At 38.0% G+C, this 14353-nt stretch overlaps 2 protein-coding genes and 1 long non-coding RNA gene across 5 annotated transcripts in view; 1 reads left to right on the forward strand and 2 right to left on the reverse strand.

Annotated features, from left to right (window-relative positions):
* The window catches only part of LOC128266569 (dystrophin, isoforms A/C/F/G/H), a 151344-nt gene that overhangs the window by 27281 nt on the left and 109710 nt on the right, over positions 1-14353 (forward strand). Inside the window, 10 exon segments of the mRNA XM_053003159.1 lie at positions 151-653; positions 1087-1174; positions 2613-3656; positions 3752-3984; positions 4578-4739; positions 4796-4955; positions 7080-7175; positions 7244-7376; positions 13919-14082; positions 14160-14265. Coding sequence (XP_052859119.1) covers positions 151-653; positions 1087-1174; positions 2613-3656; positions 3752-3984; positions 4578-4739; positions 4796-4955; positions 7080-7175; positions 7244-7376; positions 13919-14082; positions 14160-14265 — 2689 coding nt within the window.
* Positions 1153-3872, reverse strand: LOC128266572 (uncharacterized). Of its 3 annotated transcripts, none has more exons than XR_008269065.1 (3): positions 3732-3872; positions 1353-1640; positions 1153-1290 (listed from the first exon to the last, which is right to left on the reverse strand). It is a non-coding gene; the product is annotated as an uncharacterized LOC128266572 (long non-coding RNA). The 3 variants fall into 3 exon arrangements; XR_008269063.1 differs by having other exon boundaries at positions 1172-1299; XR_008269064.1 differs by having other exon boundaries at positions 1175-1299; positions 1358-1640.
* On the reverse strand, positions 8711-10505 carry LOC128266570 (uncharacterized). The gene is made up of 2 exons (XM_053003161.1): positions 9987-10505; positions 8711-9567 (listed from the first exon to the last, which is right to left on the reverse strand). Exons 1-2 carry the CDS (start codon positions 10380-10382, stop codon positions 8866-8868), a joined length of 1098 nt encoding a protein of 365 aa, XP_052859121.1. The 5' UTR covers positions 10383-10505; the 3' UTR covers positions 8711-8865.

Raw genomic sequence — 14353 nt, forward strand, 5'->3', positions numbered from 1 at the left:
TATTTAAATAAGCAACCAGATAGATTTTTAATTGTGTACTAAATAAAGTTTACTGTCTGATAAAATGGTGAAGTTTCTAAACTCATCAAAGACCTAATTCAATATTTTTGTATCCTCTTTAATAATTTCTTCTTTTCGCCCAAACCACAGCAAATTTATCGCACACTGTCGGAGATAAAGGCGGAAATCGAGAGCACTATCAAAACCGGTCGCAGGGTTTGCGAGGACAGGTACACAAAATCCCCAAAGCAGCTGAGCCAGCGGATTGATGCGTTGAAGCACCTGTACAATGCCCTCGGAGAGAATGTGACCCAGTCGAAGGCGTTCCTGGAGAGTCTGCTCACATTAGCGAGGCAGTTGGAGGAGTGTTTCGACTCGGCGGATACCCTGATTCGACGCTTCGAGTCGCCACAGGAGGTGCACGATAGGAACTCCATACTCCTGGATTTCGAGGATGTACTGCGACGGTGCGAGGACCAATACAACGAGTACAGTAAGTCCTGTGACCAAAGCTGCATGGTGGAGACGCGTCAGAGAATCGATGGCTTAAAAGCCACTTACCACAAGCTGACCAGTGCTGACATCATCAAGCGTCTCACCGAAATGAAGGCCACCCTGCAAAATCTGGACAACATTTCCCTGGAGACTCTCAAGTACGTTTCTTGTTTAGGGATTATACCAAACTGATATTGAGAATAACAGCAAGAGTTTTGTTCTGAACTTATAAAAACACAATCTCTTTAAAATTACCTTATTGTGGGTGTCACAGAAATTACCAGCGTTTTAAAACTAGTTTAAAAGGTGTGTTAAAGTATTGAACAATATATTTAAAAGTTTGGAAGTCTATTAGATTTATTTTCAAAGGCAGTGTTAATTTGTTAGTGCATACTTGATGTCACCTTCTAAACTGATTTTCTGTGGCATCCCCCATTCTAATTATTTTTTTTATCTTATTAACCAATGTCCGTACCAGATTAAAATTGCAGTTTAAAAAACATATAAGCAAAACCATTAAGCTTTTTTATGTTCATGTTGCTTGTAACTCGTAGACTATTTCTCCACCTAGTAATCACAATATTATTGCAGGGCAATGGAGCATGACCTGAAGGAGATAAATGTGCCCTCGAATCCGGAAATTGAGAAATTGCAGCAGCAAGTAATTGCAATTGTCGTGGTGAGTTGGAGCAAGCAAACAAATCCTCTTAATTAAGCCAAGCTTCTCCTTCCGCTTTCCAACATCCTTTCCACCTGTACATAATACATGCTCTATTCACTCCATTTTCACTGCTTCTGTGGTTGCTATCGGGTTCCAGTTTTTGCTTTACATTCGTTTTGTGTCTTTATTTGCTTACCTCACATTTCGCTTTTACGTCCGACCCGCCTCACACTTCCCATTCCCATTTCTATTCCCATACCCATTTCCATACCCGTTGAGGGTGATTCTACTCGGACACCTTTTGTCCCGGCTCAAAGCAAATGGAATTGGGTTTCCAGATTCCTTCTGCTTTTACTCCTTCTGTTGCACATCATTGGTTCGACATCATTTGATTTATCGGAATGCACAGCTTGATTTAATGCGACATGATTTAAATTTTAAATCGTAGTCGACAGCAAGAGCAAATGAAATGGGAGTTCGATTTCTAAAAATACAGAAAGGTGAAAATAAATTGGTTTAACTTGCTATACATTTGTAAAAAATCTATTTATTTTTTGTAGCTTGAAAAAATAGAACTAACATTATAACAACTATTAAATTTTTAAAATAACAAGGAGTTGCTATTTAATTAAAATTTTATCAGTATTTTTTCAATATAAATTATTTATACAAATAAGAAAACTTTAAACCTTTAAATATTAAAATAAAGTAAAATGTCTTGTATATTAATATCAGCTGGTCTAACTTTTAATTGTTTAAATCATTTTATGCTCATGAATGTTTTAATTTCGCTTCGCACTACCAACTGCTACTAGTCTATAATCCTCCTTTACTCATACTTCATTTACTCAACCCATTATTGTTATTATTTTGCCAATTTCATAAACCATTAATTAATCTTTCCACCAAAAGCTAATCCAGAACCAACAACATTTACCTATATTGGTAAATGCCAAACCATCAAATCTACCATATCACCCCAGTAAAAAAAAAAACAAAACCATAATTATAAATATACAAAAATATCGAAAAATCACCGTATCACTAGAGCTCTACGGGGTCTAACTTTGGTGTCATTTTCACGCTTCCAATTTTTAATGTGTAGAGTTTTATACTTGATTTCCCCTCTAATTGTTGTTGTGGAGTTCGATTGGTTGTGGCTGCGTCAAATGTCCAAACCATGTATCCCAAAAAACAACATAAAAACGTAATCCTTCCAATCCACCGCTCACTACCACCACTACCACCAAAAAAAAAAAAAAAAACAAATAAAAATAAATCCACCAAAAACCACCGCTCACCACCAACCAACGCTAATAAATGGCCACTGCTTTTTTAATGGAGACTTGTACCTAAATGTAAAAATACCTATATAAAAAGGGGCTTCATGGGCTTGCAGAAATGCATTTGTTATAGAGTTTTGTAATTTATACCGAACTATGCATTTATTGTGCAGGATATGTTGAAAACGCGATTCAATGAAGCCACAACGCTTGCCGCGCGAAATACGAGCTCTCCGCAGAATGACGACACGGAAATAGTTGTTGTCAGCGATACGGTGCGACAACGTCGTGCCAGGACACCCCAGTCAGGGGAATCCCCCTCATCCAGCAACACCAGTACCTCAGAGTCTCCCACAAAAGGTGTGGATAACTCCACGGAGGCTGTTGGAGGAGACCAAGTATTGCCGGATCTGCTGCCACCCCAAACATTCCGCCTGGCCGAGTCTAGTACGCTGTTCTCACAGATTTCCCTTAATCCCGACAAATTATCTAAAACTCCACCACCTAAACCGGCGAAAACCAAACGAAAGGCCCCCAGTTCGCCCGCCCAAGTTGTGGAGATTAAGGTGAAAAATATCCAAAACGACAAGATGTCGGTGCAAAACATCGACTTCGAACCGCAGCAGGGTGAAATAGTGGATACCGTTAATATTCTGGAGAGTGTGGAACCTTTTGTACCCGAATATGTGGAGACTGTACAGATTGTAGATCTTTCAGAGGATTCCGATTCTTCGGTTAGGGTTGATAGCCAGGGCAAAGAAGTGCGACGGTCGAAGAGCAAACACTCCTTAAGCGGTTCGCCACTGCCCAAGGTCTCGGATAATGATGAAGATTCGGCGGAACAGGACGAGGATATTCTGCGTCCTTCAACAGAAAATACGAGCACCCCCTTCTTGAGAGTAGAGAAACATCGAATCTCCTTCGATGAGAAACGCAAACGCGTGGCCAATGAGCGAGATATCCTGCGTGATTCCGAGGAAGAGGAACCCAAAACACCGGGTAGTCCGCGAGCAACTCAAGTCCCCAAACCGAAACGTTGGCGCCAACTCCAGCCGGAATTGGAGGCCCTGGAACCCGAATCACCCGGTCGCGATAGTTTCTATAGTCCCGACAAAGAATCCGGTTTCGATGCAGAGCCTCTCGTATTTTCCGACGACGAGGATATACCGCGTTTCTCGCTGGAAATGACACCAACCATTGACTCCGATAGTGATACGGTAATTTGGTTGAATACCCCGCAAAATATTCTTCATCTAACAGTGTTTGGGAATTTATTTTAACTTGCAACATACTTTTTGATATATCCCCACAGAGTCGCATTGAGACGCCGTCGACCAAAAAGCCAAACCCCTTCTTGAGTAAGGTCCTCGACTCAATGCCATCTCCTTCGGATGATTCAAACGTAACGCTCAAGAGTCCGCTAAGTGAACAGCATCCACAGAATCTGGATGATCGTGTCCGGGAGTTCGATAAGCAGGCCAAGCAGATGATCTACAAACTGAAACTGACGAAAGCCAAGATCGAACAGTGTCACGAAAGCGAAGCGTAAGACATTTTTTAATTTTTAATTTAAAAACGAGTTGTCAGGACTGGTTATGAAATACTGAAATAAGGTCATACTGGTTCATAATACCCAAAAAAAATACACTCTGAAAACGCGTTCTCCATTTTGGTCGTAAATTGCAACCTTTGCTGAGCTTTTAATATTAAAACAATCTTAAATTTAACATTCTCAAATTAGCATGAAGTTGAGAAAAAGGTCACCCGTTGAGTCAGTTAAGATATAGTTTTCACACATCGAACAGTGCCACAAAGACGTTTTCTAATTTTATTTTGGTAGATCTTAAAAAATAATATTTCAAATGAGCTGTTGGGAATGGTAATGGTAAGGTCATACTCATAATAACCAAAATAATACCTTTGGTCACTCTAAAAACGCATCCTCCATGTGGATTGTAGATTGTAACCTTTAGTGAGCTTTTAATGTTAAAAAATCTTAAATTACACACTGGCCAATTAGCACGAAGATGAGGAAAAGGTCACCCATTGAGTCACTGTTTTAAATATATATATTTTAAAAAGTTATGTTATATTGCAAAATATGACATCATGAAATCTTATCCTAAAAATTATTTTAGGGAGGATCTCCGTTTGCTGATAGCTCCGGATGCAGCTACTTTGATATCCCAGGGAGACTCTTTGGTACTGGAAACCCATGGAAAGCAGGGTAGTATATCCCGCCTGGTGATGCGCACTCAGATTATATTGCGAGAACAGTTTCGGGAAGTACAGCAAGCCAGGTACGACTAAACTTAATGAATTTCTCAACATTAATCAATGAGATTATTCCCCGTAGATCCAAGACATCGGGAAGTGGGGCACCAGCGCCTCCCTTGGACAGCGTGAATATCGAGGAACTCGTCACCAAGGGCCTGCGTCGCATCAATGTTCTGATAGAAAAGAACGTCGATCTAAAGTCGAGCAGTGATCTTGAGAAGCGCATGGAGGATATAAATGTAAGTGCAATCAAAATCTGGCAAAATGCCACATGCACGTTGCCAAGATCTAGACTTTGTCGTAAATTAAAACTAAATAACCTGTGCGAAACTACAATTAAATCATTTTTATTTAATCGCTGCAAATAGTCATCGTCTTGGACACCTTTCTAAAAGGCGTCACATCTATCGACGATATTCGCTTGTTTTCTTTGCCGCAAGTTAATTGCCCTCTTGAGAATTTTGATGCATATATGTATAGGCAGTGGCCACAATGGCTAAATGGGTCCATTAGAAGACCCAAAAATAAACACAGCTGGACACAGTTACACATCTGTGTGCAGTTGGGAGGCGAAGACTGATCGTAGTGTTTAGTGGGTCAAAAGAGATCGTAGGAGTAAGAGCGATTTTAAGAGATTTTTTGTTGCACTTTGTTGATGATGCTGTCTGTTTGAAGGGTTGGAATAGAGGATGGTTGTCAAGTTCTATTAAATTATGAACATAGTTCTTCACAATTTTATGATGAATTGAAACATGAAAAGCTTTAATGAAATCTGTCTTTTCGAATAGGAATCAATTTTTTTCTTTATTTAGTTTTGAGTCTTGAGATTTTCGTTGCAAATATGATTATTTATTTAAAGAAATATACTACCGCTGATCTTTAGTTCAATAAGAAAAGTTATTACAAATGTTGTAAGGAGCATACTTTAAATAAATAAATATTTATATTTGCTGTTTTAAAGCCAAAAAGTGGAGAAAACTTTTTATATTTATTTTTTTTGGAAAGCTTACACATTTACAACACAACTAGTAAAAAACTGGACTTTTTGTGCTCGCGCCTGAGCATAAATCTAGCATTTTCAACAAGTTCCATCCCTAGACGTCAGAGTCATTAATCACTGCAATCATTTGTTGTTTATTTTTATATATTATTTATTCCGTTTTTTTGTTTGGTTTTATGGCAGCAGCGAGCATGGCGACAAACGCCAGCGATTCTTAAAAAGCAAAAAAAAATAAAATCGAAAACATTTTGAGTTGCCTGAGAGGGGCAGCGACAAAAAGAGAGCATCATTTTGGGGGAAAAAAAATGTTATAAACTAATTTCGAAGAGGGGCCAACATGTAAATTCTGCTCTTTGCCGGCGAAATGAGGGACTATGTTTTCATTTTTCTTTATTTTTTGTTTGCGCCACTTCAGTAGCGTACCGTCTCGTTTGGACAGCGGTTGCAGAGCTTTAAAATCTTTTCATACTTTGATGTGTTTGCATTTCTTTGTTGACGCGGTGATTGATTGTAAATTTGCGGAAAACTCAGTTTGGCGCGAACGAAAAATTCGGCAGCAAAAACCGGACCAAACCGTCAGCTGCAACTGCAACAGTTTGCATCGCGCAGCGTTGACGACCCATAAATGCAATTTTGTTGGTTGACAAACGCCGCCAACGCCAAGGTGGTAGGGTATTTTACCCCCAGCCACGTCCACGTCCACGCCCATATCCACGCCCACTCCTGCCGTGCACCTTCATTTGTTTCATTCCCGGAGCGAGGGTCCCTGCATGATTGCAGTTGAAATTGAATTCCAATCGCCGTTGGCTGCTCCTGTCCCAAGCGGTGGCCATTTTGTTCGCTCGTGTATGTGCCTGTTCGGCTTCCGTTTCCGCTTGAAACCTGCCATTTATTGTTCACCTTCCGCAACTCAAGAGTATCGAATGCAATTTATACATATCTACTTTAGCATGTTTCCGCTTAACACTTTAAGTGAATTCCAATTTCAGACGAGATTCAGAAATGGGAAAATTCATTGATTAACTTTATACAAATTTTATTGAATAACGTGAACATACTTTTTCCCAAAAATATAAAACTCGATACTTTAAGGAAATGTATAGTTTTCCTTAACATTTTACACTAACTGAATATTTTTAATTTTAAATACAATTTCTCGTATAAAGCTCAAGCCAAGTAAGATTTGATGCACAAAACTTTTAGTATGAATATTTTGATATCTTAAGAATTACAAGTGGCAAAGGGGTTTAAAGACAATATGTTTATTAAATATTATTATGAGAATTACAAAAAAAATTGTAGTGAGTAACGACAAGAAAATTTTTAAAGCTTTATTTTATTTATATTTATGTGTTTATTACAGGAGCGGCACGACGATTTACAGGTAATTGTCAGCGCCATTGGCAAAAACGCTCAGATGCCGAAGGTCACGCCCCTCATGATGAACGAAATTGAAAAGGTTTGCCCACACACTTCGGTTTCCATTCCCACTCAATTGAACTCTTACTTTTCCTTGTCCTTTGGCAGACCAAAAACAATTTGATAGCTCATGCGGATTCCATTGAGCTCTCGTTGACGGAACTGAGAAATGGCCCCCGAATTTCCAATGGCAAGGAGCGAGCAGATGCGTCCAGTGGCGCCACCATCAGCTGTCGGTCGGGTAAGCTTGCCCCCTCAATTGTTTGTAATAGTTTTTATTTCGGGAGCTTAGCAGGATCGCATCCTAGCCTAGGCCAATGCCTGGTAATGTTCTTGTTGATTGTCGGCAAGTTGGATTGCCTTCAATTGTTTGTTTTACGCTTGAGTTGACTGCTTAAATGTAGACAAGATGTCAAAGTTGACTTGGTCAAGTGTCCCAACTTAAGGTTTAAGGACTATTTGAGGGTGTTTATCCTAGCAGAAGTCATTTTATTGAATTTTAACAGAATTTGGGAATATACAGAGTTAAGAGTTTATTGCACAAGCTTAAGAACATGAGGATTAATTAGGTCATTTTTTAGTAGGTTTAAACCAATTATACTATTATTTTTAATCATGTTATTTAGTTAAATTAGCTGACTTATGTTTCAAACCATTTTTAACGCCAAATTTCCTTTCCGGATTTAAAACTATGCATAGTTTATTTGTAAAACAGGTGCTCTTTGGTAACTATAAATAATTCTGTTTATGCCACTGTTGGTAAATGGTACAAAAGAATTTTAAAATTTTTTAATATTGCTCTTGTTACCCATTATAATTTCAATTCAAATTTTAGTCCTACTACACAAAAATGTTTTCATTATTGAAATTTAATAGTCATTCACCCTCTACATTCGTTGGCCAAAGCATAAAAGCATTGCCCGAACAAAAAAGCATGAAACAATTGTATGTTTGTAGAGCGCAGAAACTCTTGAATCCGCACGTACATGTTTTTATTTAGCTGCATTGTAAATTTGTTTTTGTTTCTGGTTTGGTTTTTGTGCCCTTCTGATTGAGCTATATATTAATTTACATTTTGTGGTTCAAATTGTGTTGCGCAATTGTACAAGAAAAGTTTTAAAAGCTTAAATCCCTTCTGTTTAAAGTTTATAATTGATCTATATATTTTTAGTTACTAGGAATACAGAGTTTCGATACTTGTCTTTTTTTCATTTTAGCCCTTTCTACTTCCGTTTTTTTTTTTTTTGTTTATATTTTTATAGGAAAAGGGCAGCCAGCATCCAAATGTGCCATGTCAATGGCACTTTTGACATTTTATGTGAATGTTTTCGGTGTTGACTTACCCTATGGGAGGTGGGTGCTTTTCCCTCACGCTTGTTTTCATAACAGATGCAGACATATGTTGTTGAATATTTCGCATGCCAGCTACAGGGGTTTTTAGTTGCTGAAGTTGAAGGGGGAACACCAATTTTGTGTTTAAGAAACTTACTTTATATTCGAAATGTATTATAAGTTGCAGCATTCTTTTCCTTAATAACATTTCAACAAACTCTAAAAAGAAAGAAGTTTTCAAAATCAAATTTTATTTAAATGCTGTATATTGAGTCAAATGTTTAAACATAAAGTTGACCAAAATTTTGTACAATAGAATCTCGAAATTAAATCGATTAATTGCGACACCACAACGAAATCTTGCTGCTAGGTCCAACTAGTCTAGTTTCACATCCAGACTACAAGAATTCCTTGTGGGGACGAGTGCTGACGGACTTTTCATGCTTGGAATTCTGCTGGGTATAGTTTTCTCCCTGCATTTCCCTCGAATCCGATGGACGGCTGAATTGGCGGGTCATGGTAATCTGATCATGCGAGGTCTTAATCAGACCCTGCGAAATCATGTACTTCTCGATCTCGTCGTTGGCCTTCTTGGCGAACTGCAAACTATTGTCGATGACCTGGTGCTGCTGCGGTGTCGAGGCCATCATCACATCGCTCATTTTGCGGCCATATCTTGCGATGGTGAACTCGCCCTCGTGAAATATCCTCCGTCGCTCCGCAAAACTCAACAGCGGCATGAGGGACTCCTCGCTCTGCGAAGTAACCGAGGCATCGTAATCGAGTTGGGTCAACCGACTGCTTATGCTTTTGCTGACCAGCTCGCCGTCTGGCCGGCTTTCGACGGGAATAATCGAGTCACGGTTGTCGGGATCCATCGGCATCGATACTTTCTTCTTTCTTGACCTCAACGGAGTGGCCGCCTTTTGCGAAACAGCTTCCTCTCGCAACTTCAGTAGATCATTTATGTCGGTTAAACGCCTGGTCAGTAGCCTGGCACTCAGTGCCACGCCCTTCGAGGGATGTGGGGTGCCGATGGACAGCATCTCCTTTAAATTATCATTGGTCAGCGACTGGCGACGAAAAACGGTAACCGACGCCTTGCAGCAAATAAAAAATATGATTATCATTTAATAGATACCAATTATTTAATTAATGGAAAATAGAAAAAAAGAAACCCCAGAGAAAAACCCATAGTCAAATTAAACTTTAAAATATTTTAATATAACATTGTTTTTCAAAATATTAACATAATGTCATTATTAACATATTTAATTGGTTTAATTCTAATAGGCATATTGTAGATTTTACAATGAAAGTGTAACACACTTTGATTTAAACACAACACCCCTCGTGGTACCGAAAATATTTAGGGTGTAGTAATGATAAATGAACAAAAATCGAAATACATTTATTTTAGGGAATATTTTATTTTAGAAATAGCTGAAAGGGCTTGCCAAAGGTTGTTTTAATTTTAATTTTATGTCTTAAAAGTATGTACATTTTGTATTAAACATACCCTTGCATGGCCCACGGCGGAAGACTGAGAGTGATGAGAGTCAGGATTGCTGACAGTTGGGCTCACTTTCTTACCGGAATCTTTGGAGTACTTTGACTGCCTAGTTTCGAAAACACGTCGCATAGTGAGACGAGCCTTCAGCAATGAGGCGTCGACGCCTTGCTCGGCGCGCGGATATGGCGTCGAAGACTTATTGTTGGATCGCATCAGTCCATAATCCCGGGCAGAGATCGGCAACGTATCAATGTTTCTGAATTTTAACTTGCTTAAACTCTTAAATGCGGAGAATTCGTGGCTCGATTTCTTTTTAGTTGTCATACTCGATTTCTTTGTCTTCGGAGTGGAAGGTATCCCATTTTCTTCCTGCGACTTTCTCTGTTCCTGCAACTTTTGCATTTTATATGGGTTCTATCAATTAGGTGTGCTTCAGCACTTAACCAAATCTTTTTATGTTATGTGTAATGGTTTTAAATGTTTCCGTTTATATGTGCCAGTTTTATTTCATGTGAAAATTACGAAAAAAAAATGACAGGAAACAGTAAAAGACTTGATCTGCAAATTAAAATTTAATGGAATTGTTTTAATTTAATTTTTTTAAATTAAATTTTTTTGTAAAGTACAATTTGAACTCCCGTTTTTGGATCAATGCTTGTGCACAAAAGCTGGTTGATATTTTAATAGTTTTTAATTTTCCGATAGATGTCGCACCGAAGAGCGTGTAGATGTCATGTAGATAATTGTCAAATCATCAAAAGCCAGTACAAAAAAAAATAGTTAAAAAAAGCAAGTTACTTATTTAAAATAAAAATAATTTAATAAACTTAAACATTTTTTTAATTAGACACTATTATATTTTAAATATATATGTGCTTAGTGTAATGTAAATTAATTTCCACATTTTAAATTATTGCTTAGACACAACTAGCCAAGTGGGCTTAGGTTTTGTTATTTAGAACTCAAAGCTTTGCTGAAGCTCTTCCTAAGCGCTCGTCCTTAAGTTCCTTGTAGCTTTTCCTTTTGACCGTTTTAATCAGCTGTTGGTTGCAAACAAGGAAACATTTGAAAACAAATCGTTCAGCGGAAAGGAAGTAAATAATTCTTTAAAGTGGAAATAATTATTTGTTAGGAATAATAACAATATAATTGGATAAATACCTATAAAAAGGAGTGAAGAATAACCTAATAATACTTTTAACTGGAAGGAGCAAAGGAAGATTTCAAAAACATTTAAAGCTAAATCGGAATGTAACCGTTTTAATATTAAGTTAAACTTTTTCCTGTAAACAAACCGAATTTAAAGACTGTCGTTAACATTATATACAGATTTTATAAAATAAATTTTAACCGAAGTAAAAAACAAAATCCTAAAATATTTAATGGCGTTGAAACCAATTACTTAAAGGTAATGGTAAATAGAAATATAATAACGATTTCCCAAAAGCATAAACAACAAATTAAAACGCATCAAGGTCATCCATCACTTAAAATGAAAACTTTAAAACTACTTTCTTTTCCGTAAAGTTGTCACTGTGTTTGTCTTATAGTCATTTTTGGACTTTCTCCAAAAAATGAAAAAGGAAGGAAGTAAGGCTCTGCTGAGTGACAACTGAAAGGAAGAACGGGAAAAAACGAGTCCAGAATTTCACGCTTTCTTTGGCTTTTAATGAATTATGACATTTTCCTGGTAGAGCCCGTTACTTTTAACCATAGAGGTGGGTGTGGAAGAGGAAGAAAAATGGAGGGACTGTTATCAGTGCTTTTCATTTTCTGTGTGTTTTATTTATATTTTATTTTATATGATATTTTCAACCATTTTGCACCTGGCCCGTGAATGCCACAGCACAAAGAATACCCGCCAAAGGCGTTTGTGTGTGTGTGTGTGTGTGTGTGTGTGGAGCCTACCGGGAACATTCATCAGAACGAGTGAAAAGAAATTTTACACTTAACGTGTTTCCACTGCTACTTCACCGTGTTTTCCGACCATGTGTGTGCTTGTCAACGATGTTATTATTCCTTTCTGGATTCCTGTTTTTTATTCCATTCCAACAAGAAATATATGCACTGAAAAAATCGTTTTCTTTAAAGGATTAATAATATAATAGTAATATAAGCTAGCAAAAAACTTATATTTGAAAAGTTGATCACAATTAAAATTAATACTTTAAATGAATATAATTTAGATTTCCTATTAAAATAATGTTATGCCTTCCAAAGTAAAGTTGTAAAACCAATTAATTTTTTTTAGCAAATTTTACAATTTAAGTGGCACATTTTAATATAACTATAATTTTTTGAAAGAACCAATACTTTAAATTTAATTAACATGAGATTTACTTTAACTCTATCAGCTTTGGGAGTTTTGAAAGTTTTGTTTTATGTTAAAATAATCTTGGTCCAACAATAACTGACTCTTATTTAACTTTGCAAATTATTCATATAAATATTCAATACTCTTAAGACAATACTATCGATCAAGTTGCTTTGAAACTTTTATAATGCTTGAAATTTTTTTAATGTCATTCTAATTTTTCTTTCTTCGTGTCCATAGTTCTCTGTGTATATATTTGCTTAACAGCTTCTTGTGTGCTTGGAACTCTCATTCATTCAGTCGCTCACTCACTCTAAATGCTTTCAGACGCCCCAACTTGACACGGCCTGCGTTCCGTGTCCCATGTCCTGTATCCCGTTGGTGGCCAGGACAGTTTTAGCTGTCCTCCTTGGACTTGGCATTTGTCGCCCAAATCCCCTGTCCTTGCAGACCAGCCTAATCCTGCGAGGGACACTGGGAAAACTACAATCCAAAGCAGGAAAAAAAGAAGAAAAAATAACCCTATGTCTCCCTTCTCTTTCGGTTTTAGCTTGTTTTGGTTTTGTTTTCACGGATTATTGGCAAACTCAGGCCTGCAGAAACTTTCATAACTGTCAGGAGGACCTGCCTCTCCCTCTCCTCCCTCACCTCCTCCTCATCCTGCCACCTGCTCCTCTTTCCTTGACTCCTTTCGCTTCCTTTGCTTTGCGCCTACTTAAGCTTTTCCTTACATTTTCCTTTCGACTCTGTTCACTCAAGTATTTCAAGTGTTTCCCCTTTGCTTTTTCAAGTTTTGAAATATTTGTACCATGGTTTGCGTTGAATGGGTTGCAATTGAAAATTGCCATTTAATAGCAGAAAGTTAGAGCAAAGCTGAGAAAATATTGCAAGGCGAACGAACTTTTTATCGAGGGGTTAGAATAATATGATTATGCACTGCATTCCTTCAGCTTAGTTCATTGTTATTCGATGTCATTGCTTTAACATCAGTTCGTGATGATGGTTTGATAAGGTATCTGAATAGTGAAGAGGATATGTGATAACATGTTGATAAAATGGATTCATTTATGTTTATGTTAGTTAAAAATGTATTTGTTTTTACTTAAGACAAAGAATAAATACAAAAAAAAAAGTCTAGCTTCCCGTTTTCGCAAAATTGAGAGTATCAACTACGTTTATGGCACAATTACCTCAAGTTTACTCCACTGTGCATTCTTCAACCAAGACACTCGAAACTTTTGCTTCATTGAAATAGTTTTTCATTTACTTGCCTTTTGCTGAAATGTGCAAAAAAGTCAGGAGAGGAGTGGGGTCAAACACCAGACAGAAAGAAAAATAGATAGATGAAAATGGGACGAAATATAAAGTCTCGCATTCAATATGCATCAACAGTGACCCCGATAAGTACGCCACCAAGCAGTGGTCAGTCAGGAAAAGTCAAAACCGCAGCTGGTGCCGTTTAATGAGTGGCCCATCACCGGCAGTGACACACAATCCTGTGGGTCTGGGTAAAAGCACACGCTAATTAGCAAGAAGGCTTTTCCCCCTTCCCCCCCCCCCCCCCCCCCTCCCCCCCCCTCTTTTATAAAACCCATTTCAATTTGTCCCATTTTGTTTTTTGCAGAATACAATAACGAGCCAAGCGGGACTGGAGCATTGGCCGGCAGCTTCGATAAGTCGGTGCTGCAAATTTCCGACTGGCTGACTTGGGAACAAAACATGATCAAGATACAGAGCGTGCTCGTCGACGATGGCGATGCAGTGCGACTGGCCATCGAGAAGCAGGAGGTGCGCCGAATCAAACACACCCATCCTGGTCCACACCCATATTCAGCCATATCTCATATCTTCCCTTCTGTTCACAGAAAGTGCTGCGTGAATTGAAAATGAAAAAGCCACAGCTCAACGAATTGGTTCACACAGCGGAAGTGCTCAAGGGCGACGTAAAACGACAGCAATTGCAGGAGAAAGGTGAGTCCTGCCGAAAACTATGGGGTCTTAAAAATATAGTGTTTATTGGGGACTTTTACTTTGATCTATACTTTAAAACGACAGCAGG

This window comes from Drosophila gunungcola, chromosome 3R (genome assembly GCF_025200985.1).
Source record: "Drosophila gunungcola strain Sukarami chromosome 3R, Dgunungcola_SK_2, whole genome shotgun sequence".
In the NCBI taxonomy this organism is placed as follows: Eukaryota; Metazoa; Arthropoda; class Insecta; order Diptera; family Drosophilidae; genus Drosophila; species Drosophila gunungcola.